The sequence below is a fragment of the Schistocerca nitens genome, chromosome 9 (genome assembly GCF_023898315.1).
Source record: "Schistocerca nitens isolate TAMUIC-IGC-003100 chromosome 9, iqSchNite1.1, whole genome shotgun sequence".
NCBI lineage: Eukaryota > Metazoa > Arthropoda > Insecta > Orthoptera > Acrididae > Schistocerca > Schistocerca nitens.
Window position 1 is genome coordinate 283,596,474 of NC_064622.1, and position 27,618 is coordinate 283,624,091.

At 42.7% G+C, this 27,618-nt stretch overlaps 1 protein-coding gene across 2 annotated transcripts in view; it reads left to right on the forward strand.

Moving 5' to 3' along the window:
• Positions 1 to 27,618, forward strand: part of LOC126203573 (alpha-tocopherol transfer protein-like) — a 167,797-nt gene that overhangs the window by 106,837 nt on the left and 33,342 nt on the right. For both annotated transcript variants that reach the window (XM_049937899.1, XM_049937900.1), the window contains exons 2-3: positions 25,019 to 25,236; positions 27,316 to 27,421. In XM_049937899.1, coding sequence (XP_049793856.1) covers positions 27,319 to 27,421 — 103 coding nt within the window. In that variant the 5' untranslated portion in view covers positions 25,019 to 25,236; positions 27,316 to 27,318. The remainder of the gene's footprint in view (positions 1 to 25,018; positions 25,237 to 27,315; positions 27,422 to 27,618) is intronic.

The following is a 27,618-nucleotide window of genomic DNA, read 5'->3' on the forward strand; positions in this document are numbered from 1 at the left end:
AGGAGAAGTTCGTTTGCATTTTTGTGGCGACGAACGCGCTGAAGTCGTTCCTCCAGTTTCCTGAGAGTAGGTAGCACAGTACACTTCAGAGATGATCGTTGCACCTTGAGGGACGACATCAAACAGAATAACCACTTCAGAGTTTAAGATGATCGTCGCCATGACTTTACCGGCTGAGGGTACAGCTGTGAAATTTTTCTTCGGAACGGTGCGATGCCACTCCATGGATTGCCGTTTTGTTTCCGGTTCAAAGTGACGATGACAGTGTGACAATATTCGACAAAAAATCGTCATCATCAGCGCCGTAACGGACAAGTTATTCAGCACAGGTGGTCCTTCCTTGCTCTTTATGATCTTCCGGTAGGCACGAGGAAACCAGCGGGCGCACACCTTTGAGTACCCCAACTGGAGGACTGTGTTTCAGCACTACCAACAGACGTTCAGTTGTGCAGCGAGGTGTTTGATTGTGATCCACTGCTTATAACGAGTAAGAGTGTCCGCACGTTCCAACATTGCAGGAGTCGCAGCTGTGTGCGGCCGGCCGGCACACGGGAAATTTGACACGTTTGTGCGACGTTGCTGAGTGCTTTTCCTTACTGCCAGGTCTCCGTTGGGCTGGCCTCTGTGGCCGAGCGGTTCTAGGCGCTTCAGTCCAGAACCGCGCTGCTGCTACGGTCGCAGGTTCGAATCCTGCCTCGGCCATGGATGTGTGTGATGTCCTTAGGTTAGTTAGGTTTAAGTAGTTCTAAGGCCAGGCGACTGATGACCTCAGATGTTAAATCCAATAGTGCTTAGAGCCATTTGAACCATTTTGGTCTCCGTTGACTTGTACAACCGTCTGTGAATATCTGTGGTGCTCTGGTTTTCCGTCAAAAACAATTCAATGACTGGCGCCATTTTGAAGGCTACTGTGTATAGCACCGCCACCAGTCGGTACTTCATGAAACTATAAGGGCTTAAGCGGGTATATTCCACGATATCTCACAACAAATTCCCCATTTTTCAACTGAAATTGGCAGAGAAAAAAATGTATCGCCTTACTTATTGAGCCTGGACATACGAATTTAGTGTACACACACTAACATACCATTTCATTACCATGATTTTCGTCCGCCATGGAGGATCATATGGAAATTGGTATCATTTCTATGCCATCTGCAGCGCTCCTACGTGATCCGTGCTTTTTTAGTGAGTGACTCTTTTCTTTTCACCGCTTCCATAGCGAATGCTTGGCGGAACGGCAGCTCTGCGAGTTTGGTCGAGGACTGGCCGCCCACCGTAACAAAAAGAGTGAGTGATGTTCTCATCGATGGAGCCGCGCGGGGTTGCCGTGCGGTCTAGGGTGCATTGCCACGATTCGCGCGGCTCCCCCGTCGGAGGTGCGAGTCCTCCTTCAGGCATGGGCGTGTGTGTTGTCCTTAGCGTAACTTAGTTTAAGTTGGGTTAAGTAGTGTGTAAGCTTAGGAATCGATGACTTTAGTAGTTTGGTCCCGTAGAAGCTACCACAAATTTCCATTGACGAAAAACGGCGAAGATACAGATCGAAAGAAAGGAAAACTCCCCCGCCTCCCTCCTCCCTTAAAAAAAAAAGGAACTTTAGCTTCGGTGCGAAAGTACCCAACTTCAATTCCCGGTACCTCCACAAATCTTTTCTGGATTAGGGATGATTTAAATTGGGTCCACTCTTTCTTATGAGGGGAAATGAGGAGTTGCTCGAGGAAAGAAGCAGCGGCATCATCAGGATTTAGCTACTGGCAATAACAGCTGGAGGGATTACATATAGCACGATCATAAATCGCTCCTCGTCCTGCTTCGTATGTAGCAGCTGACCAGTCAGAACAGGCCTAAGGCCTAATCATTGAGTGGTGCTTACGTATATGTCTTACTATCTTTGTCCTTGTGAGCTAAGGTATAACGATAAACAATAGCACATGGTACGAATTTCCTCTGTTAAATTCGAAGGTAGCACCAGTCATGTGATGTCTTGTATTTATGTTTACTGGACACCTGGCACTGGTTGGCTCACACCGTCATGTGATTTGGGTCTTGTGGTTCTTCTTTCCTGAGACCACACATAGAAGCTGAGGTCTTCCTGCGTCGCCCAGTTGTTCTGTATTCAACAAATCCATCGGAAGTTTCTGTGAAAGACTTTAACATATAAAATAAAATCTATCCTCATATATGCTACTTACAGAGCGACAGAAAAAATGTAAAACACGTACTGTTTGTAAAATTAGTTTTGTTCTTTATGGAAGTTGTTTTTAGGATCGATTATTCCAAACTAGAGAGTTACACTACTGGCTATTAAAATTGATACACCAAGAAGAGATGCAGATGATAATCGGGTATTCATTAGATAAATATATTATACTAGAACTGACATATGATTACATTTTCACGCAATTTGGTTGCATAGATCCTGAGAAATCAGTACCCAGAACAACCACCTCTGGCCGTAATAACGGCCTTGATACGCCTGGGCATTGATTCAGACAGAGCTTGGATGGCGTGTACACGTACAGCTGCCCATGCAGCTTCAACACGATACCACAATTCATCAAGAGTAGTGACTGGCGTATTGTGGCGAGCCACTTACTCGGCCACCATTGACCAGACGTTTTCAGTTGGTAAGAGATCTGGAGCATGTGATCGCTAGGGCAGTAATCGAACATTTTCTGTATCCAGAAAGGCCCGTACAGGACCTGCAACATGCGGTCGCGCGTCATCCTTATGAAATGTTGGGTGATACACCAGTATGGCGATGACAAATACACACTTCCAATGTGCGCCCACCGCGATGTCGCTAAACACGGATGCGACCATTATCATGCTGTAAACAAATCCTGGATTCATCCGAAAAAAATGACGTTTTGCCATTCGTGCACCCAGCTTCGTCGTTGAGTACCCCATCGCAGGCGCTCCTGTCTGTGATGCAGCGTCAAGGGTAACCGCAGCCATGGTCTCCGAGCTGATAGTCCATGCTACTGCAAACGTCGTCGAACTGTTCGTGCAGATGGTTGTTGTCTTACAAACGTCCCCATCTGTTGACTCAGGGATCGAGACTTGACTGCACGATCCATTACAGCCATGTGGATAAGATGCCTGTCATCTCGACTGCTAGTGATACGAGGCCGTTGGGATTCAGCATGGCGTTCCGTATTACCCTCCTGAACCCACCGATTCCATATTCTGCTAACAGTCATTGGATCTAGACCAACGCGAGCAGCAGTGTCGCGATACGATAAACCGCAATCGCGATAGGTTACAATCCGACCTTTATCGGAGTCGGAAACGTGATGGTACGAATTTCTCCTCCTTACACGAGGCAGCACAACAACGTTTCACCAGGCAACGCCGGTCAACTGCTGTTTGTGTATGAGAAATCGGTTGGAAACTTTCCTCATGTCAGCACGTTGTAGGTGTCGCCACCGGCGCCAACCTTGTGTGAATGCTCTGAAAAGCTAATCATTTGCATATCACAGCATCTTCTTCCTGTCGGTTAAATTTCGCCTCTTTAGCACGTCATCTTCTTGGTGTAGCAATTTTAATGGCCAGTAGTGTACTTTCACCCCATCTGTAACAAGCGTTCATCGCCTGAAATACTTTCGGTGAGTTGTGCAAATGTCTGTAGAGAAATGACACCCCATTTTTCCTGAAGGGCCGAGAACAGGCTGGGTAGTAATCTTGGACGCTAGTGTTTGGAGCTAAGTCGGAGTTCCCAGAGGTGTTCTATTGGATTCAGGTCGCCACCGCGTGTAGGCCAGTCCATTTCAGGAACGGTATTGCCCACAGTCCACTACCTCGTGGGTACTGCTTTTCTGACAGGGTCCATCGTCACGTTGATACAAACAGTCATCGTATCCGAACTGTTCTTCTACTGTACACAGTGCCCAGTGCTGTAAAATTTATTCATACACCTCCGCATTTACCATTTTCTTACACTGAATATTGGGGGCACGTCTCAGCAACGAGAAACACCCTTATACCGTAACACCACATCGTCTGTTCTTCACTGTTGGCACTACACGTGACGGCAGGTAACGTCCTCCAGGCATTCGACAAACTCAGACCCTCCATCGGATTGCAGCAGGGTGTAGCGTGATTCAGCACTCCAAATCACTTTCCTCCAACCATACGGTATCGAATGGCGTCGCACTTTACACCACCTCAGGCGGCACTTGTCAGTAACTGCAGAAATGTGTGGCTTATGAGGGGGTGTACGACCATTGTGACCCATTTCTCGTAATTCCCTACGCACAGTCATTGTGCTATCTGCACTGCTCGTAGCACTTTGGAACTCACGAGTGGATTTTTCCGCTGATTTCACGCGATATTTTACTTCCGCCCTCCCCAATGCTCGGCTGTCTCTGTCGAGGTCTGGCTGGCGTTGGTTTAACTCCGGTTTTTTCTTCTTATTTCCACTTCACAGTTACATCACCAAGATTCGACTTGGGCAGCGTTAGAAGGATAGAAATGTCGCTGATGAATTTGTTACTCAGGTGACTCCAGTAACTAGCCCGTGTTCGAAGTCACTGAGTGCTCCTGAACGATCCACCCTGCCGTTACTGTTTTGGTCGTGCCAGTACACTATCCCCAGCCTCCTTTCATACTACTGCGACTGCGTATCGCAACATCTAGTGGTCAATTCTGCATTACGTAGGGGCAGCCAACTATTTTTGATCAAACAATATACATCCTTGATGTACAGTTAGAAACGCAACGTTTCTCCAACAGAAGGTCTATATTCAGGCCGACCTTGCTTTACACACTGTGCGTCGTAAATTTAGCTGTGGAAAGTGGCTCCTACATGGGAACCGTTCCCACCAGACCAGAGCTGTGTAAAGAAATGTGTGCGTAACAATTCCTACGCTCCGACGAGCAATTAACGGGAGGTATAGTTGATCTATGCCAGTAGTGACTCCCAGGAATCAAAGTAAAGTTTGTGTTTAACGTCTCTTCGATTTAGAGGCCATCGGAGATGAAAGAGCTTGTTTGGCCAAATATAGAGGAAGAGACCGACCATAAAATCATCTTCCCAGTGTGGGACCTCAATAGAGTAATCCGAACTTCTTCGCCCGTGTGAACTACACAAACCTAAAAGCAAAGTTCGCAAAACAACCTTACCTTCAATTTCCAATTAAACGTATAAAGTTATTAGTTGTACTGTTTTCTTTTAGACACACACACACACACACACACACACACACACACACACACCAGTCCGTGAATGAGCGCTATGAATGGCGTAATAATAAATGTGGCACAGGTGTTGGACAAAAATATATATACATCGCGAGAAATGCATGCTTGAACGGAACTCCAGAGACTAGCCAAGCCAGCAGGTACGTTGCAAGTGTCATTCGAGCTTAGAGCAGTGTTCTGTGTGATGGTAAATGAGTTATATCGAAGCTAAGTGACTTCGAAAATTAATTAGTGGTGCTCGCATCGTGGGTGGTTCCATAACCAAGGCAGTCGAAGTGTTTTCTGTTTCAAGTTCTGGTGTATAGAGTAGCTTAGCACCCGCGGCTTCCCTGTCGTAGTCTGTACGGTCTGCACAGATTTTCTTTTGTTTATCTTTAATAAAATTTTTATCTTGTTCACAAATTGAAATACCTTCTAAACTTAAGACGCTAATTTAGGCCACACAACCATGGTCTTTTCCGAATGTACTTCTGACCAAAAAACGATTCTGGTAACTAGAGTCCGAGGTTTTTGTTAATCATGCCTTTTGTGTTCTTGTGGTGATATTTCGATAGGAACTTCCATCCCCTAACAAATATTTCTTTCTATCCAATCGAAAAGTAAAACACTAATTTTCATTGATTCAGCATTTAAAAGATTTTAATATAATGAAATATTTTTCCAAAAAGAATGAAACACATGTTTCTTAATTTCTCACCGAGAAACCAAATACCCATTTTAGTAGGTTTGGCTTCAAAATTGCCTTAATAGCAACATATTCTCAAAAAATTTCATGCCTTATTTCATGCTCTTAGGGACGGAATTTCCAAATATCCCTTCTTAAACGACGCCTACAGTATTAATTCAACGCTCTCTCCAAATTTCGAGTTTCTGTCCTTAGTGATTTGGGCTGGTTGACGATAAGTCTGTGAATAACTGAGTCAGTCAGTCGGGACTTTGCCTTTTATACACAGAGATTCATACCGTGTACAGGGGAAGTACAGAAACATCATCCGCTAAGTCACATCGGGAACAAAAGTGTGTGGTGACTGATTGTGGCAGATAGTCACTGCAGATGATTGTGACAAAGACTAAGAGGACGCCAGCTGCAGAATTCACATCTGAACTGAATGTCGCATTCGCGAACCCCGACTGCATCAAATCAACAAGAATGAAGTTCTATAAACAGTAAATTGCATGGCGAGCTGCAATTCCAAACCAGTTCATCAGTGACGCAAATACCAAAACAGGAAAATCTGGGGCAGAAGCCATACAAGCTGGATTATGGAACAATGGAAGGAAGTCGTTTTGGTTGGATGAGGCTTGTTGGACACTGTTTCCAACTTCTGGCCGAGTTAACGTCACAATGAGTGAAACATGGCGTAGGGTCGATGATGATTTGGGCACCCGTATCGTGGTATTCTATGGGCCCCATGGATTCTTCGCCGCGTCGCTTTACTGCCAAGGATTATGTAACCGTTTTGGCTGATCAGGTCAATCCCATCGCACAACATTTGTTCCCCAATGGTGATGATGTGTTCCAAGACGATAGGGCCCCTGTTTACACAGCCTGAATCCTCCACGACTGGTTTGAGAGCGCGAGGATTGCTTGTCGCATCTCCGCTGGCCACCACAGTCCCCAGATCTCAATGTTCTTCAGCCTTTGTGGTCTACTTTCGAGAGAAGGGTGCGTGGTCGCTATCCACCTGTATCTTCATTAGCTGAATTTGCCACTACTTTGCAGGAAGAATGGTGTAAGATTCCTTTCAAAATCATACAGGACCTGTATTTATCCATTCCGAGACAACTGGAAGCTGTTTTGACTGCAAACGGTCTTCGTATACCTTATTAGGTATGGTAATGCGCAGTGTTTTTCGTGTTCCCATATTTTCGTCTACCTCCTGTATTTCACAACGTAAACTTTCAAATACAAATCGGAATGTTTGGCGCAAGGGGCTTTCCCTCTACAGTAGACTGAATACACGGTATTTTTCTGCATTAATTTTTCTTTCAGTCTTTCCAGAGACCCCTAATCAGAAGCAACAGTTCTAATGAAATAGCGTTCACTGGCATTAGAAAACCTCCCGGGCACTTCGCAAACTACAGGACGCACTCAAATAATCAGTCTGGTAACCAGGTTAACAATAACCCCAGCACTATGACACAAACTGAATAAAATTCGCTCAGCTAAGTGTCCACAATATGACGAAGACGCTCATATTGCAGTGTATAACAACGATTTGTATACAGATAATTTCCTTAACTCTCATTTTTAATATCGTAATTCAAAATACAAACTTTTAAAAACAGATTGCTTGCTCTCGACAGTAAATTTAAACCCAACTCGAGTCGCTCTGCAGTTTACAATTCTGGCGTACAGCAAGTAAGGACAGCGACAGTACTTGGATTGAAAAAATAATAAGAAAGGCAAATTTTCAACGATCACCACTAATTTTCAAAGCACGCATTTATTAAGCAGTTACAGAATAATTAATTATGCAGAGATATGAGAGGAGCGATCATTCGAAAGAAAAAATTCGGTAACCACGGGCACTAAATTGTTTACCTTCAGAGCTACGAGCACTTTTTCGTCTTCCATATTGCAAAACAAGTCACTTCTAGTGCAAGCTCTGTACTTGACCAAAACAAGATGAAAGTCTAGTAAACATAGGCTCTAAAGTGCATACTTTGAGAGCTACGAGCACTTGTCCATCTTCGCCACTGTGAAACACATCTTTTCTACTGAACTCATAGTTCTTAAGGTATGCATTTTAGAGCCCGTGTTTACTAGACTTTTTTTTGCTTCGATTTGCCATTCCTGTCATATCGCTGAATACTGACCGCTCCTCCTGGGACATCCTGTATAGACGATTTCAAATATGGTTCTTGAGTTTTTAAATACAAGAAATGCACATACGTGTCTTATTACATTGAGCAGTGAAATTTGTCCATTAAGCTTACGCACTGACTGACACTCTCATTCCGGAGCACCATTTCTGTCTCAGCATCACAAACATACCACCACTGTAATTACTTCACAGGCCACAGATAATGCTTGTGCTGTACGTCACGTATGTGTGAAATGCGATAATGCAGGTGGGCGTCAGTATCTCACTATCAACGTATAACTTAAAACTAAAAATATAAAATTTGTAACCTGCATTATCGCTGTTATTATGTAGTCCACCTTCACGAAACATCATACAAAGAAGCAAAAATGATTAATAGTGACTTCTGGGTGTTCAGCTGAGTTATTGTTTCCATTTACTGCGTGATATTTCGACGACAACCCATTCATTCTCTTCAGGTGCTGTGAGTCTTGTTGTTATATGTACTCGCTGTCTGGACTCCAAATAGCCCCCTCCCTTCCTCTGACCTTTTCCTGGGCTCCCTCTTCACCCACCCCTCCCGTCCTTTTTTTTTTCCTCTTCCCCGCCTACACTCTCTTTGACTCCCTTCTCTCCCCAGAGTCCTTTTGCATTCCCCTCCTCTGCCTTTCCCCACTCCCTCTCGCATCTGCCCTGCCCCTCCTTATGAGTCCTCTCCCTCCGTCAGTTCCTCCCCCCCCACTTCGTTTTTCCTCTCCTTCCCCCCTTTTTTCCCCATCATCTGCCCAGGTCACCCCCATCGGTCCTTGGCTGTGGTGTGTCATCTTCAAGCCAACTTTTTAGTGCAGTGTTTTAAGTGAGTGTTAAGCGTTGTGCATCTTCTCCAAAGTGGTGCGGATAGAAATCATACTGTCGCTGGGTGTGATTTTATCTCGTGAGAACAGAAACCAGACTGTTGCTGTGTTTTTTTTAATTGTCTGTCTACTATTTTACCTGTCTGCTTCCTGTGTATTTTATTAGCATCGCCAACCCTTTGTTTTATATTTTAACTTCCACAATTTTCCGCCATTTTACAATTTAAGTCACCGTTTTTATTGCCTGCTTTTATTGTTTATTATCTTCTTCTTATGTTTTAAAAATTCTGTGGTGTCACAGCCAGACACCACACGTGCTAGGTGGTAGCTTAAATCGGCCGCGGTCCTGTAGTACATGTCGGACCCGCGTGTCGCCACTGTGTGATCGCAAACCTAGCGCCACCACAAGGCAGGTCTCGAGAGACTGACTCGAACTCAGCCCAGTTGTACGGACGACAGAGCTAGCGACTAGACGTACGAAGCCTTTCTCTCTCATTAGCCGAGAGACAGAATAGCCTTCAGCCAAGTTAATGGCTACGAACTAGCAAGGCGCCATTAGCCTTACAGTGATTGTAATTAGAGTCTCACTTGTGTTCACCATAGAGATGTACAAGAAGACATTAAAGATAAGTATATGAGAAGCTCCGTTCTTTTCTTCATAGCATTAATTACGTATCCTGTTCCAGTACTTCACGCCCGTCTGCGTTAGTCTCGCGTGCCCTTTAAGCCACCTCTATCTACAAGGTGTTGGCCCAGCTGCCGACACATCAAATTCTGTAGGCTGAAGAGCAGCGTACTAAGCTGCTGCCAGCCCGTCCCCTTTAGGGGGGTGGGGGAGAAGGGGGGGGGGGGAATCGAAACTCAATAAAGGAAAAAAAAGACTCCAAACAGCAAAACTCGCAGCACCTGAAGAAGGCGGATGGGTTGTTGTCGAAATATAGTGCAGTAAATGCAAACAACAGCTCCGCTGAATACTGGGAAGCTTAACATTAATCAGTCACGCCAATGAAACCTGAGATATCACAAGTAATAATGTAGTAAAATGAAAATAGCCTGCCCGGTTAGCCAAGCGGTCTAACGCACCGGTTTCCAGAGTGGGAAGGAGCGCCTGATCCCCAGCACAAATCCGCCTGCCGGACTTAGGTCGAGGTCCAGTGAGCCGGCCAGTCTGTGGATGGTTTTCGGTGGCTTTCCATCTGCCTCAGCGAATGCGGGCTGTTTCCCCTTATTCCACCTCAGTTACACTATGTCGGCGATTCCTGCGCAAACATGTTCTCCACGTACGTGTACACCACCATTACTCTACCATGCAAACATAGGGGTTACACTCATCTGGTGTGAGACATTCCCTGGGCGGGAGGGGGGGGGGGTCCACCGGGGGCCAAACCGCACAATTACCCTGGGTTCGGTGTGGGGAGGTGGAGGGGTGAAGTGGACTGCGGTAGTCGTCGTGGGGTTGTGGACCACTGCAGTTGTGGCGGGGACGGAGCCTCTCTGTCGTTTTTAGGTCGCCAGTTAACATACAATACAATACAACAAAATAAAAATACTTACACAACAGTTTCCAAAGAACTCGCCCTACTCAAAAAAGAAAAAAAACTGAAACGATAGATATGTAGTTTCCATGTACTGCCTTGCCGTAGAGCGAGATGAGACTGAAAACGGGTTCAATTGTAGCTGTATCAGTGCCGTTCACAACGTTCCGTATTTTTCTGCGTTTGAAAGTGAAATTATGAAGAAGATATAGAACAAAACTTCAGTAACATGAAAAGGGTTTCATAGATATTAATTCTTCCATTTTTATTTGAAATTGCTAATGAAGTTTATGCAGTATTATGATCAGCAATATCTTAGCGCTGATACGCGAATTCTTTATCTCCTGGCGAAATAATACTGGTTTTTCTTCTCTTTTGAAGTTTTTCAGGAAATGTGCACGTAAAAATATCTTGTAAAGTAGGAAACCGCCCATTAAAAACTGGCCTCTTTCCAGATATTCAAGATCTTTTTCATTTCTCTGTATATTCTCTCCTCAGTGATATTTTTTATTAATAATTCTCTCATTAAATGTAATTTACACATCCTCAACAGAAGTAATAAAGAAACTTTTATTTTGAGTTTTCCTCCTTGTCCAGGTATTAGAACTGATTTCTGAATTCTGGTCCAAGGGCTTCAACAAGTTTACACCAGACTTTAGCCAACAAATAGGATAATTCGTCTAAATTAAAAAACTGCTTATTAGCTATTATTTCTACTAATTTCATTGTTGTTTTTTGTCTACGTTACTTTCATGAAAAGCATTCATGTTAATTGTGATCATATTTCATTTGACCTGATACAATAGTAAACATCAACATTAATCCAGGAGTTCGACATAAGTTGCATGTATTTCATATAAGTGAGGACGCCGCAGTCTTATTTCAGACTAGCTACTCCTCTGCTAATCTCAGTATAGGCTCTTCTATGGAAATCTGAACACTGTTCGGCAAACCATGGACACATGAAGAGTCCTGAAGATCTCAGTAGAGGAGTAGAAAAATCGAATATCGAACAAGAAGTTTGAACAGGAACATTGTGCAGCGTAACGACCAGAAGCTTTTACCTTCGTTGTTCTGAGATTTGTTTCACCGTGTGCCTAAGACATCTTACGTATGGGATCATCCCATACTTAACTACAGTGTGTAGCTATGAAAAATATTCATCTTTGGCACATTCTACCTTCACGTGGTTGAGGGTAAACGTAAACTGAGTTCAGCTTATTTGTTACAAGAATTATGTGGTCCTTCAAGTCTACATTTTCATTCAAGCACAAACCCGAAAACTTACTGGCACGTCTCTCTTTGTTTGGTTGTTATTCATACCGTGCGCAAGCTCTTCCTGATATTTTGTTTTCCTAAAATGAATAAAACTTGTTTTTGAAAACTTTAGTCTCTCAATTTGAGTCATGCTAGTATTGTATGTACTGCAAAATAGAAATGATGTACGGGAACGGACATCACGAACTATATAACTATACAATACAGAACAGTCGTCTCTCTATAGGGACCAAAAACCACTTTACCAACAAACACCTTCGCTAACAGTCGGACGTGGGGCGTATAAAAGATTGAATAAATTTAGTTCCTGTGTACTTCTCACAAATAAGCTAAAATCAGTTTCCGGAGTACCCACTGAGACTGCTTTTTGAGATGTGGTCGACAATCTTAGTGGTGTCATAATAAAAGCATTGCATGTTGTACTACCATACAGCGAGACCTTCAGAGGTGGTGGTCCAAATTGATGTACACACCGGTACCTCTAATACCCAGTAGTACGTCCTTTTGCATTAATGCATGCCTGTATTCGTCATGGCATACTATTAACAAGTTCATCAAGACACTGTTGGTCCAGATTGTTCCACCCTTCAACGACGATTCGGCGTAGATCCCTCAGAGTGGTTGGTGGGTCACGTCGTGCATAAACAGCCCTTTTCAATCTATCTCAGGCACGTTCGACAGGGTTGATGCCTGGAGAACATGCTGGCCACTCTAGGCAAGCGATGTCGTTATCCTGAAGGAAGTCATTCACAAGATGTGCACGATGGAGACGCGAATTGTCGTCCATGAAGACGAATGCCTTCGCCAATATGCTGCCTATATGGTAGCACTATCGGTCGGAGGATGTCATTCACGTATTTTACAGCCGTTACGGCGCCTTGCATGGCCACCAGCGGCGTTTCGGCCCCACATAATGTCTCCCCGAAAGAGCAGGGAACCTCCACCTTGCTGCCCTCGCTGGACAGTGTGTCTAAGGCGTTCAGCCTGACGGAGATGTCTCCAAACACGTCTCCAATGATTGTCTGCTTGAAGGCATATGTGACGCTCATCGGCGAAGAGAACGTGACGCCAATCCTGACCGGCTCATTCGGCAAACTGTTGAGCCCATCTGTACTGCGCTACATGGTGTCGTGGTTGCAAAGATGAACTCCGCTATGTACGTCGGGAGTGAAGTTGCACATCATGCAGCCTATTGCGCACAGATTGAGTCGCAACACGACGTCCTGTGGCCGCATGAAAAGCGTTGTTCAACATTCTGGCTTTGCTGTCAGGGTTCCTCCGAGCCATAATCCGTAGGTAGCGGTCATCCTCTGTAGTAGTAGCCCTTGGACGGCCTGAGAGAGGCATGTCGTCGACAGTTCCTGTCTCTCTGTATCTCCTCCATGTCCGAAAAACATCGCTTTGGTTCACACCGAGACCGCTGGACACTTCCCTTGTTGAGAGCCCTTCCTGGCACACAGTAACAATGCTGACGCAATCGAACCGCGGTATTGACCGTCTAGGCATGGTTGAACTACAGAACAACACGAGCGGTGTACTTCCTTCCTGGTGGAATGACTGGAACTGATCGGCTGTCGGATCCCCTCCGTCTAATAGGCGCAGCTCATGCATGGTTGTTTACATCTTTGGGCGGGTTTAGTGACATCTCTGAACAGTCAAAGGGACTGTGTCTGTAATACAATATCCACAGTCAACGTCTATCTTCAGGAGTTCTGGGAACCAGGGTAATGCAAAACTTTTTTTGATGTGAGTTTATGCCTCTATACGAACCCTAATTTTTCGTAACTTATCTTGGCAGCCCTTGCCCAAAATGTACGTTGGCGGCAGTAGAATCGTTCCCCAGTCTGCTTGAAATGCTGGTTCTCTAGATTTTCTCAACAGGGTTTCGCAAAGAGTACGCAGTCTTCTCTTCATGTATTCCCATTTGACCTCACAGAGCATCTCCGTAACTCTCGCCTGTTGGTCGAACCTACTGGTAACAAATCTAGCAGCACACCTCTGTATCGACTCAATGTCTTCGTTTAATCCGACCTAACAGGGATTCCAAACACTCGATCAGTACTCAATACCAGTTGGCATTAGTGTTCTGTGTTCTATACGTGGTCACCTTTAGAGATGGGCAACACGGTCCTAGAATCCTCCGAATAACCTGGAGTCGACCATCGTCTTCCCTGCTACCGTCCTTATGGCTCGTTAAATTTCATGTCGCTTTGTAACTTTACTCCTAGGTATTTAACCGATGTGACTGTGTCAAGCGCCACACTACTAATGCTCTGTTGAAACGTTACAGGATTGCTTTTCCGTTTTCTACATTTTCCATTTTTCTACATTTAGAGCAAGCTGCCTTTCGTCACACCAACTAAAATTTCTGTAAAGGTCAGCTTGTGTACTCCTGCAGGCACTCAACGATGACACTTTCCTTTACATCAAAGCGTCATCAGAAAACAGTCGCATACTGCTGCTTACCCTATCCATTAGATCAGTTATGTATACTGGGCTCTGTTACGTAACAAGTCTTCTATCCACTCACATATCAGGGAACCAAACCCGTATGCTCAGACCTTGGCGTAATAGTACGCACTGGGGCACCGTGCCAAACTGTCTCCGGGAATCTAGGAGTATAGAATCTATATGTTGCCCGTCAGCCAAGATTCGCAGGACATCATGCGAGAAAAGGGCACCTCGTATGATCGGATCATTATACTGAGGATGCAGTTCTGGATATGAAGCAGGTGTCAATTTTATTCACTTCAGCTCAAAAGCTTTCGAGGAGGGATATTTCAAAACAGAATTGGAAAAAATCTGAAGCGCATTTCAAAGGGTTTCTGACGTCGTTATGTGAGTGTGAATCGTTCCTCCTTGTCTGTCGTCTCAGAGTTTCAACAGCGTCTGGGGACAACCCATCCGCTACCACATCCGAAATTCAAGCCCCTTACGATGCGTGAGACAAATGACGCGTTTCCTCGGAAACATTTGTTGGCGGGCCCAGATTACTCCTATGCACTGCTACGCACATACTATCATACTAAATAAGAGTCGCCACGCTCGCTTTGTTCCGCGAGATTGGATTAAAATAGTCACTTCTTCCATAGCGCTAATCATTATGGCTATTATACTACTTCCAAAAGGATGTCCAAATCCCCCAATTGATTGGAAAACGAGCACCTAAACAGCCTCTACAGCATCTCCAACCTGTTTATGGTATCTCTCCAATAAAAAAGAATAAAACAAAATAAAATAAACAGTATAACGGTCTAAAGTTAAAAGTGTGTAGGAACGAAGTAGAAACACCGTAAGATCCAATGGAACAAATGTAAACAAGCAGAATTTATTGACATTTCATGAGACCTCGACAAGTTGTTGACAAATACTACATCCTGTTCGTTGACGTCCCCACGCCCTAATATACGATTTCTATACACGAAACAAACGCTCGTTCGTTAAGGCTCTCCTGTTCTATCTGAAACCAGGAATCTACTTTACTGATCACAGAGGATGATTCACTCCCGACTTCACGCACGCAACGGTATTGATACGTCATCCCCACCTCACAGGTTCCTTGACTCCCGGCCTACTCTCACGATGGCTGCCAGCTGATTTTTGAATTCGCGAACTACAAAATCGCTCTACGAAATTATTTAAACATCCACACCTTTCAGACAACCAGCCCCCATATCACGAAAGCAAGCATTTGCCACACTAGTGGCCACGCAGGATACGCAGTGACTAGTTTTCGTACAAAGCGCTGCGCGGAGTTCATTCATTTGTTCGGAAGGGGAGGGATCGCCAATGCCCGCTTTCCGCCGCTTGACGATACGCTGCGATGCCAGAATCGAGGCGCATGCCATGAAATATTTCTCAAACGATTTTACAGAAATTATTCGATAAAAAAAAACCATTTTTGCGTTACGTATAGATTTATATGTCAGCTTCATGATGACGTGCCTATGATTTTGTTAATGGTCATAGTTCTTGTGATGTTTACACTTGAGTAATACAGTGCCCAAAATTCGCAAAAGTGTGCAGTGAAAAATAGAGGTAGCTGTGATTTTGCGCTTGGTGCATATTACATGATACAATGTATGGGCAAATTTTTGCTGCTCGTATGTTAGATGCTTCCATAACCTAGGTAGTCGAAGGGTTCCCGTTTCGAGAGGCAACATATGGAAAATTTATACACAGAAAAAGGGGGAAACGTCAACCGCTAAGTCACAATACGGACCAAAGTGTGCCTTGAGTGATGGGCGGCCGCTGTGGCCGAGCGGTTCTAGGCGCTTCAGTCTGGAACAGCTCTGCTGCTATGATCGCATGTTCGAATCCTGCCTCGGGCATGAATGTGTGTGTTGTCCTTAGGTTAGTTAGGTTTAATTAGTTCTAAGTTCTAGGCGACTGATGACCTCAGAAGTTAAGTCGCATAGTGCTCAGAGCCATTTGAGCCAAAATTGCTACACCACGAAGGTGACGTGCTACAGACGCGAAATTTAACCGACAAGAAGAAGATGCTGTGATATGCAAATGATTAGCTTTTCAGAGCATTCACACAAGGTTGGCGCTGGTGGCGACACCTACAACGTGCTGACATGAGGAAAGTTTCTAACCGATTTCTCATACACAAACAGCAGCTGACCGACGTTGCCTGGTGAAACGTTGTTGTGATGCCTCGTGTAAGGAGGATAAATGCGTACCAACACGTTTCCGACTTTGATAAAGGTCGGATTGTAACCTATCGCGATTGCGGTTTATCGTATCGCGGAATTGCTGCTCGCGTTGGTCGAGATCCAATGACTGTTAGCAGAATATGGAATCGCTGGGTTCAGGAGGGTAATACGGAACACCGTTCTGGATCCCAACGGCCTCCTATCACTAGCAGTCGAGATGATAGGCATCTTATCCGCATGGCTGTAACGGATCGTGCAGCCACGTCTCGATCCCTGAGTCAACAGATGGGGACGTTTGCAAGACAACAACCATCTGCACAAACAGTTCGACGACGTTTGCAGCAGTCTGGACTATCAGCTCCGAGACCATGCCTGCGGTTACCATTCACGCTGCGTCACAGACAGGAGCGCCTGCGATGGCGTACTCAACGACGAACCTGGGTGCACGAATGGCAAAACGTCATTTTTTCGGATGAATCCAGGTTCTGTTTACAGCACCATGATGGTCGCATCCGTGTTTGGCGACATCGCGGTGAACGCACATTGGAAGCGTGTATTCGTCATCATCATACTGGCGTATCACCCGGCGTGATGGTATGGGGTGCCGTTGGTTACACGTCTCGGTCACCTCTTGTTCGCATTGACGGCACTTTGAACAGTGGACGTTACATTTCAGATGTGTTATGACCCGTTGCTCTACCCTTCATTCGATCCCTGCGAAACCCTAATTTCAGCAGGATAATGCACGACTGCATGTTGCAGCTCCTCTACGGGCCTTTCTGGATACAGAAAATGTTCGACTCCTCCCCTGGCATGCACATTCTCCAGATCTCTCACCAATTGAAAACGTCTGGTCAATGGTGGCCGAACAATTGGCTCGTCACAATACGCCAGTCACTACTCTTGATGAACTGTGGTATCGTGTTGAAGCTGCATGGGCAGCTGTACCTGTACGCGCCATCCAAGCTCTGTTTGACTCAATGCCCAGGCGTATCAACGCCGTTATCACGGCCAGAGGTGGTTGTCCTGGGTACTGATTTCTCAGGATCTATGCACCCAAATTGCGTGAAAATGTAATCACATGTCAGTTCTAGTATAATATATTTGTTGAATGAATACCCGTTTATCATCTGCATTTCTTCTTGGTGTAGTAATTTTAATGGCAAGTAGTGTATGTTGCTGCGTATGAACTTCAGCTAATATACTGAATTTTTCTTTATACTTGGGTGGAGGTCTCTATCTGTCACCAATACTGAGAAAATTGATCTTAAGTAGCTGACACGCTTGCAAACGCGAGCAACCAACGATAAATCTCTAATGAAATACCCACAACAATCATCCTATTTTATAAACATCTTGATAAATCAAAATGATATTTTTGCAAATGATTGCACGCAAAGAGGAGAGTATTTTGCCAAATGGTTATTATGAAATACTTCATTATCTACCATGTTATTCCACTAACGACAGACATTTTCGACACTAGAATGTAATTTTTAAGGACCATCGGTAGCTGGTGGAATGAGAAATGCTGTGGGTTTTGGAACAACAGAAGTGAAGGTATTACACGTTTATTTTTGTACAAGGATGTGCTTTTTCATAAGCTATTGACCTTACTTTTCCTCAGGCCATCACTTAATAAACCAGTTTCAGAATTGTCTTGTAGTTGTGTCTGCACAACATGTTAGTGTGGTCACATTGTGTAAACTCCACTGTGTTTTTGGCAAAAGAAGCAAATTTTAGCATGACAACAAGAGAAATTTAGGTTTTACTCAAAAATCGCCACTAATGACACTTACCTAACAGTTACAAATGATTAACAAGCCAGGCGAAAATAAAATGTTGCTTTTGCTGCATTTTCAGGGCAATTCTTTTCAGATACTAATCAAAGAAGGGGTGACAGTAGATATTTTTGAATATTTACAAAAATGTGAGCGTATACTTTAATTTAGAACGGCACTTCACCTCCAGGGTTCGGTATTTCCCCTACAGCGCCGGCCCACAACCCCCACCACTAACACACTCGCCTCGCATGCCCTGCTGATTGCACATCTACCGGCTGCGTCATTCTGCGTGTACTCTACCTGCTGCTTCCTGCCAACCCTCTGATAAGTTTCTTTTCCAGAAAATGTCAGGAAACACTGACCTCTCTGTAGAAATCAGCTGCATTTTGAACACAGCATGGTCGGTCCAGAGTGCGCACATTTAGCTGGATTAAAAGAAGGCCACCCATTATCTCCGTCCCTCTCCCCCGGAAGCCGAAAACCAGCTATGACGTTCACAATAGCGACCACTTCTAGCCAAAGCGCGGAACTTGGAAGTGATATGTTACAACTCTAGATGAAATATGGAGCCACCATCACATTTTTTTTTTTTTTTTTTTTTTTTTTTTTTTTAGTATTCTCATCGGCCGCTGCTATGACAGAATCGCGCGCGAATTGTGAAAACAACTTCTCGTCGACCCTGTTCCCCATATTTTGTTTTTGCGTTTTCTCAGCTATCAAAAGAATTCCTATGGAACAAATTTGTCGTCGAATCAACGAACTATCTTGAAACTTGTTCTTTTGTGCTCTTATTGTAATCTAGGCAGTGTCATTGCCATACACCTATACAAGAACCAGATTACCCAGAAAATTACAGGGCGCCGACTTTTACAGTCGGTTCCAAGCGAAAGTGTGGTTATCAGTGCTACAAACGAGTATTGTGGGTAGCAAGAAATAAATTATTTTCTTCAGTAAATAAAGTATTTGCAGTCTCACTTGATTCAAAGCGTTCTCCTCGGCATCATAGTGAAAATTTTTTGCTACACTATGTTTGTCTTTCGTCAAACTCATCACTGCATCTCCACACGTCAGGTACTGTGTGTCATTTCCACTGAGAGCGTAGGAACTGCGCAGTATTTCGGCAGCCTACTGTAACGTCACCGTCACCCCAGTCTAAAACCACCGGACGTCCTTCCTTACGGATCTATTACGCAACGCACCCACATTCCACTTGCGCAAAGTGCCTAGCGCCGAGATGAAAATGCGCGACTCATTGTCAAGTGTCGATCAGTTCTCAGTGCTTAGCGCTCGGGAAAATTCCGTTGGCTGTGTCTCCTGCATTGTAGAACGAGACATTCCCGGCGTCTCAATGCTCTACTCTTTTTCGCCAAGCTGCATGTAATGGCGGTATCCACAGACACAGTCGCACTGCGAGCCAAGGCCAGTAGCTCGGAACAGTAATTACGTGCCTAATGTAAAGCTCTCATTTTTTAAAAAGAGAAATCACTGTGGTCTGACTCTTTTCTCTTTTTACTTGCTTCATCTTACGGCAAAAATATTCTGTCACTGAAAAAGTTTGAAATCTGTTCGATTGTTTCTTGCGTTGATTCCTTTAGTTTAGAAAAATATATGAGTCATGTTTAGGATGGCACTGCATAAATTCCCGCACTGTCGTTTAGCGAAAATAATAATAATAATAATAAAAGCTAACGAAGTATCGGAGCAGACTTTTGACTGGCTGCAGGACTTCTTTGCAGAAAGAACTCAAATGTGTTTCTTAACGGAACAAAACCGACGGATGCAAAGGTGATTTCAGGAAAACAAAAAGTGAATGTGAGAGACCATTACTATTTAGAATATTAATGATCTAGTTGATAACGCTGGAGGCTCTGAGACAATTCGCAGACCTTGCTGTTGCCTACAGGCAGTTTACAAAGCCAGAAGACTGGGTGCAATACTTAGTACACACAGCTGCCATCCCTCATTACATGCTGCTTCAGTTGTATGCCATAGTTCACGAATCGGAGTGACTGGCGAGAGGTGGCATGACTAGTCCTTCGGCAAGCAATGACAATATGCTTTCACTGGGTGAGAGTGCTCGAAATCGTGCTAGCCGGGGCAAAAGTCGTGCACGACCCGTATCCAGGTCGTTCACGACAGCACTAGCAACATGCCTCATCTTGTTGACAAATAAGTCACGGAGACCTGGAAGACAGAGTACAGCAATACACTTCAGAAATGTAACGGCTGCTGCCCAACTAACCAGCTACGAGAGCCAATGGGGATAGAAGCTGTGTATGCTATTGTACCAACAACGTCCCAGCTGTTGAGTTTGAACGACAATCACGAATGCGATCTGGCAACGTTAGTTCACATGCAGATACGTCCATTATGGGGCTGTACGTAGGAAATGGAGTCGTTTGGTGCAGTGTTGTCGTTCGGCGCTCAGTTGTTGGCACGTGTCTCTGCTGCAGCGTGAAGGGAAGCCGCAGCAATGGTCTCCGAGTTGACGATCCTCGGTGCTCCAGACGTCGTCGCACTGCCCGTGACGAGACTTGCTTGTAAACAAACCCGCTTCCTGGCTCAAGTTTTGAAACGTGGCTTTAGAATTTTGCACGGCACAGCTAACAATACATCTATCCTTTCGGCCTCTAGTCACGTGGAACCGTTGAGACCCAGCATGGCGATGAGTATGGTTCTCCTGAACCCATCAGTCCCACAGTCAGAGAACTGTAGTAATGATCCTGACAAATGCGAGCAGCCATATCGAGAAACTACGAACAGGTCGTGACCCTGACACTGTCGATTTGGTAGGCGTTTGTCCACTTTACACGAGGCATAAAATGATCTTCTGCTAAATAGCCAACGTTCAAATGCGATTTGTGAACGAGAAACCTGCTGCATAATCTTTCCTTATACACCGAACGCACAAGTAAACAAATGGTTCAAATGGCTCTAAACACTATGGGACTTAACCTCTGAGGTCATCAGTCCCCTAGACTTAGAACAACTTAAACCTGACTAACCTGAGGACATCACACACATCCATGCCCAAGGCAGGATTCGAACCTGCGACCGCAGCAGCAGCGCGGCTCCGGACTGAAGCGCCTAGAACCACTCGTTCACAGCGGCCGGCACAAGTAGACACCCGTCTGCACAGCGTGAAAAAAAAAAAAAAAAAAAGATAAAGAGCCGCTTTCCGGACGGGGCGGTGCACCGGCCTCAGATCGAATCCTCCCGCCAGATTATCGGCGAAAATATGTGCCGTGGTCAGCCTGGATGTTGTTCTTAGCCGATTTCCCACTCCCACTAGGTGACTACTGCACTGATAACAGAATCCCACCTCACTGACACGATTCGTGAACATTTCGAAAACTTCCACTCACTTCCACATATTCCGTCTCAGGAGGATGACGTGATAGCAATGGGGATGACATTTGGCCACCCCTTCAAATTACACGTTAACAACCACATCGGCCCAGCACTGATACGGGACGAAGGCACAAGAAAAAGAAGAAGAAAGTACGAATAAGTAGTACTAAAATATAAGCTGAACATTATTTACACTGCCTCACAAAAGAAAGTGATACACGCAGAAAGGGAGAGTGTTTGTGATATCATTTCAGTCATCACAATATCAAGTCAAATATACAAAGAACTTGGCAGTAAGAGCTCACTTATCAGTATTATTTTGCACCTTCTGTCGCCTGGCTGCTTGCAGTAATATGGTTGGGAAGGGTGTCATATAGTCATTGTGTCCTCTCCTAAGGGCTGTTGGCCCAATACCCAAGATATTGCCACTGAGACAGAGTTGAAATCTGAGCTGCTCCCACACATGTTCTATTAGAGACTGGTCTGTAAATCTTGATGTCCATAAAAGTACCTCGACATCACACAGACTGTTCATGGAGACATGTGCAAAACAATGCATGTCCTCTAGAAAAAAGGTACCACAATACTGCCGGAAGAGAGGTAATGAGTGAATATGCAGGACGCCCATCACATACAGTTCTGCTGTCAGAATTCCCTCAATCACTATCAATCATGTCCTGTTGTCAAACACAATGGTTTCCCATGCCATGATACTAAATCAAGGAAGAATGAGACTTTTCTCCAGGTCACTGCCATACATGCTGATGATGGTCAAGCAGTGTTATGCAGACCTGTGATTCATTGTTGAACACAGTGTGGTGCCATTCATCAGCAGTCAAGCTTCCTGGTCATGCCACCATTCTAAATGCAGCTGTTTTTGTTATGAGATTAGCAGTATCCTACACAGGGGATGGTAATTGCCTAGTCCAGCTGCTCCTAGTCTATCAATGGTGCAGGTTGACACATAAAGTTGCAAAGAATTTGTTACTTGACAGGTACAAGATGTGAAGGAGTTAGAATATGCTTGATACAAAATACAGCAGTCATTCCTTGTGCTGGTCAGATGGGGTTGACTGTAACCCTTGACAGTGAACATGCTTCCACTCATGTTCCCACCTGGACTTATGTCTACATAAACAACCTTGTTTCTTTTTTTTTTTAAAAAAAAAAAAAAAGCTGAATTTCCTTATTAACATTTTACACAAAGAAACACAGGCTTACATTAACATCTAGGGCCAGCCACTGATCTAGCTCCAGAAGATAGCAAACAATACACCAGGCCCTAATAGAACTCCTATAAGATTTTACATTGGATATGTTGCAGAATTAGCACCTTGCCATATTTGTATTTATATGTCTTGCACAGTGAACAGTCACGCATAAATTCTGTTTGCAAGGTTGGTGAAAGAGTGGATAAGCCTACACAAAATTACAGACCAAGACCAATATTGCTATGATTCATCTGTTGCAGGATCCCAGAGTATTCTCTAAGTTTGAAAGTTAAGAATACAACTTTGTTTCAAAGCATTAACATGGGCTCCAGTGAAACAACCTTTGTGAAACGCAGTTCACTCTCTCCCCTCATTAAATACATCTTACAAGTAGTAGAAACAGCTCACCTGAAAGGTGCTGAACACTGCACCACATTATCAATTGTTTACCTTGGTACAGTTATGTGGAATATTTACACAAATATGTGATTGGTGTGAAAAATGATTGTTTAATGTAGTACAACACAGTCCATTTAATGGAATTGTAAACGTTCAGCAGGAATAAAGTAACATTGAATGTCTCCAAAGACAATGTAATAGGATTCTGATATTCTCTATTTACATTGAGAATTTTGTTAGAAAGGGTCAGTAGCATTATTTGATAGTTTACTGACTTTTTTCAGGGAAAAATAGTCGCTGGATTGTTGTAAGGAAATTAAAAAGGACATCAACAGCCTTTTTTCCACTTTGTATCAAAAAAAAGGTCAGCTCTCTCTTTAAAAACAGATAAAAGACCCATAGTATCTAATTATACTACTGATAAACTTCAGAAGCCAGTCAAATTGTTTAAATGTATGGGGTAATATTACAAAGAAATATGGGATGGGTGGAACACTTGAAATCAGTACTCTGGAAGATAATTAAAGATTTAAATTGTTGGAAGGATTCATGGACAATGAAGTGCATCTGTAAAGAAAACCACTTACAATAAGGTATGATATGTTATAAGGTATTGCTCAGGCATTTGAAGCCTTTATTGGGTAGGCACAACAGTACACTTCAATCAAATACAGACATAACTAGTGTTGTAAGTCGTCAGTATAACCCAGATAATAGTGTATGGGAACTTAAAATGGGAATCTCAGGAAGGAAGATAATGTTACTCTTTTGGATAAATTTAGAGAACCAGCATTCGAGAAGAACTTTGTGATAATTCTATTGTCTCCATTTTGCATCCAGCTAGGGCATTATGATATCAATATAAGAAAGATTGGGGTAGGCACCAAGGCATATAGGCAGACATTTATATTTTACTCTAAATGTGAATGTAACATGACAAAATTGCTATTATTGTCATAAGTACACTTCACCATGCACTGTACAATTGTTGCAGAGTATATATGTAGCTGTGAAATATACATATATTTTTTTAATTTAGTAGTGTTTTACAGTTTTCTGATATGACATGAAATAGAATGTTGTGTATCCAAATGACAACATATAAAAACTCTTCTGTCAGTATAATTAAAATTGTCTTCTAGTCATAGTAAAAGTCTACAGGAGTTCTGTTAATAATATATAACATAACATCACAATATGCAATCTCTAATTCAGTCAATACAAATTCCATCGCATTCTGTGATGGTGGAACTCATTAGTGAGAACACTGGATGTGTCTGAAACTACATTTTTCTCTGATCACCAATGTAGTGATTGATATCATTACATCTATTGATGTAATGAAGTTTTTTGTTCAACACATTCTCTGAGGTGATGAATTTTTTTCTTTGCTTTGTACAGTGTCACATAACCAGAAATTATAGCTCTGCCATTTGCCACAAATAGCATCAAAGAATAAATACACATAGATAAACATTCCAACATTTTTTCACTTGTTTCTCCTAGAAGTTATTTGTATCTGCCGTATGTAAAAACTGGAAGTGTGGGTTAATGTATGTGTTGATAGTTTATAAGAATACCAGATGATTTTGTGCCACAAATTTATATTTGTCAAGCACTTAATTTTTTTGTCACAGTTATTTTTTGCCTATTTTGCACCACTGATCAAGGTTACTATGTTTTAGTATGACAAGTGTATTTCATCTAATATGCATTTATGAACAATAAGATCCATAAAATCCTTTATTTTGCATGAACACATGAGGTATGTGGCCATTTAATAGCAACATATGAAATGTTTTTTTTTTTCCTCAGCATTTTCTTTCTTTCTGTATAAAAATTGTTATTGCATACAGACATTAGTGATATGCCTTAATGCAGCATCCATTTGTGTGATGTGTTTTAATTTTGTGTTAATTTATTTTATTGTTTTTCATAGGCCGTGTTTCACACAGAAGAGCTGGATGGCCTGCTAGAAAAATAAATGAAGGCAGTTCTCAACAGGGCTACTGTTTTCAGAAGTAAACCATTGAATGCCTTAGTGCCAATCAATTGTTAGAGTGTGCACATTAGCTGTGACACTGATGCAGCACTCATTATTGATGACTTGCATGCTGTAAACAATAACAGGATTGAGAAGACTTCTTTGAACATCAGGTACAGGTACCAGCTATATTGTTTGGAACATTGTTCTACATTTTTAATATTGATTCACAAATAAGTTTTCAAGTCAGTCAGACTTCAAGATTATTAATATTTTTTTAAGTTCAATGGGTTATATACAACCCACATGTACTGTCTGCAACAATTTGTGTGGCAATGCTGATGTCACTTTGTCATACTTAAGATTTATGTGCATGGAAATATGGCTGCTACTGCTGTAATTATTATTCAGTGTTAGAGAGTTCACAGCTGTATGTAATGAAGTCCATATGAATTGTGATGTATTAGTTGGAATTATTGCTGAATGTATCAACTTTTAGATATGAGCTCTGTAGCTTGATTTCTTCTTTTGTACCTCATAGTAACTGACAGTGCAATATGTCTAGTTTTTTTCCCAACTGCACTGAAGAACTGTGAACTGCAGTAGCTAAATTGCATACAGAAATCATAAGTTATGGAGCTCAGCCCTCAGTCAGTCCTGGTAGTATATTCTATCATGTATTGCTTCTTTCACCTGTGGCAATAAGTTTTTAATTAGAATGTCAGGGTGAACCATGGTTTGGAGTCTGTGCTAAACTACCAGAACCTAGCCCCATCCCCTCCACAACTGCTAGGTAAGTCAGATCAAATGTCAGAGGAAATCAAAGGTTTACTACCTATGACTTGTAAAGCACTGTGGTGTTAAACCAACTTTCTGGTAGGCAGCAGCTTCAGGCGCTTTTTTTTTTTTTTTTAAAAAAAAGAAAAGATGAGTAATATAACACAAGTGTTGAACATTTTGAAAATGAACTAGGTGATTAGTTGCATGCTAGATTGGAGTGCTGCACCACACAATAACAAAGTTCTGTCATACTTCAGAAAGAACTGTAACAAATTTAGTGGATGAGAAGTTAATGCACAACACAATTCTTAACTCTTATTAATTGCAGACTCATTGTTTTTAATAGACATGAGTGGGTGATGGGAGACTTTTGGTCACATAATGTTTTTAACATTTAATTCATCTATACTGAAATCACTCAGAACAAAATTATTCATATTTCATTTATACTCAAGCTTAAACCAAGTCACTTCACTAAATCGATTAGGATCTCCAGATATGAATAGAATGGGTATCAAGATTAATGACTTCAGATCGCCCAAGCTTCTGAAGTCTTGTCTGTGCATTTTTGTCACAATTAAATTTTTCGGACTAGCAGATTTGACTACTTCTGCCCATTCATCTGGTGTGTATACTACTCGATGTCTGTTTCTTGCATAAGTTTCAATGCATCCAAAATCATGATTGCAAGGAAGTATAGTATGACCTACCACAGGGAAATAATGCTGAACAAATTCAAATCTTTTGGGGGCAATGAGAGTCCTTTCAAGGGCAATAAGAGACCAATTTTTTGCCTGGTCCTTATAGTTATGTGTGATTATGTGGAGATTCTTGGCTTGAGTGTTAGTTATCTTCAAGAATTTTAATAAACAGCTCCCAGCTTCGTCTGAACCTCTTCCTCCATACTTCTCACTCCACAGAAACATGTATCCCTTATTTAACCCACAATCGTGGATGCTGTAGTTATAGATCCATATTTTTCTCTGGTAGAATGCTGGGCCAACTGTTAGTTTTGGTGTGGGAACCGTTTGTTGCATGTGCATTGCTATTACGTGGTACTCTTTCACATTCTCTTTAGCCAGAGAAGTTAAAGACACGGTCATATTTTACCCACTTATTTTCGGCCTGAGATTCTGCTGCTGACATTTTTGATGCAAGAGACAAGCTACAATTAGATTATGAAATTGTGAATTGTGGTTTACTGTCTCATAGCATACATAATCTAAATCATTTGATTCAGGTGCAGGAGACATGTCAAATGAATGTTGTATGAAATAGTAGAGTCCTGCTGCAAGCAGAATGTGTGAATATAGCTTGGTAATACATATTTTTAATTAAATAAAACCATGGAAACTTTAGTTCTGTTTGTTAGCCTTTAGAGTCACTATGAACTGATTTAATTACATAAATTAATTTTGAGAAAAAATGAAATTATACTAAAAATTTGTATTTGTAATTGTGTTTGTTTTAAGAAAATGTCAGAAGACAAGATACTTTCAGTTGAGGAAGTAAAGGATGATCTACAGTCCTTGAGGAAATGGATATCCGGAGAGAAGTATGTGCCAAATAAAGTTGATGGTATGTAAATGCAAGACTTATTATTCAGTCTCAAATTTTCATTTTTTCTATGTCTCTAGGAATCAAACTGTTTTTTGTAATACATGTATTCAACACTCTTACTGCACAAGTACACATATATGCTAAGGAAATGATTAAAAGCCATTTATTTCATAACATTATGTAATCATGTTGTTTTGTTACTCTGGTGTATGTAT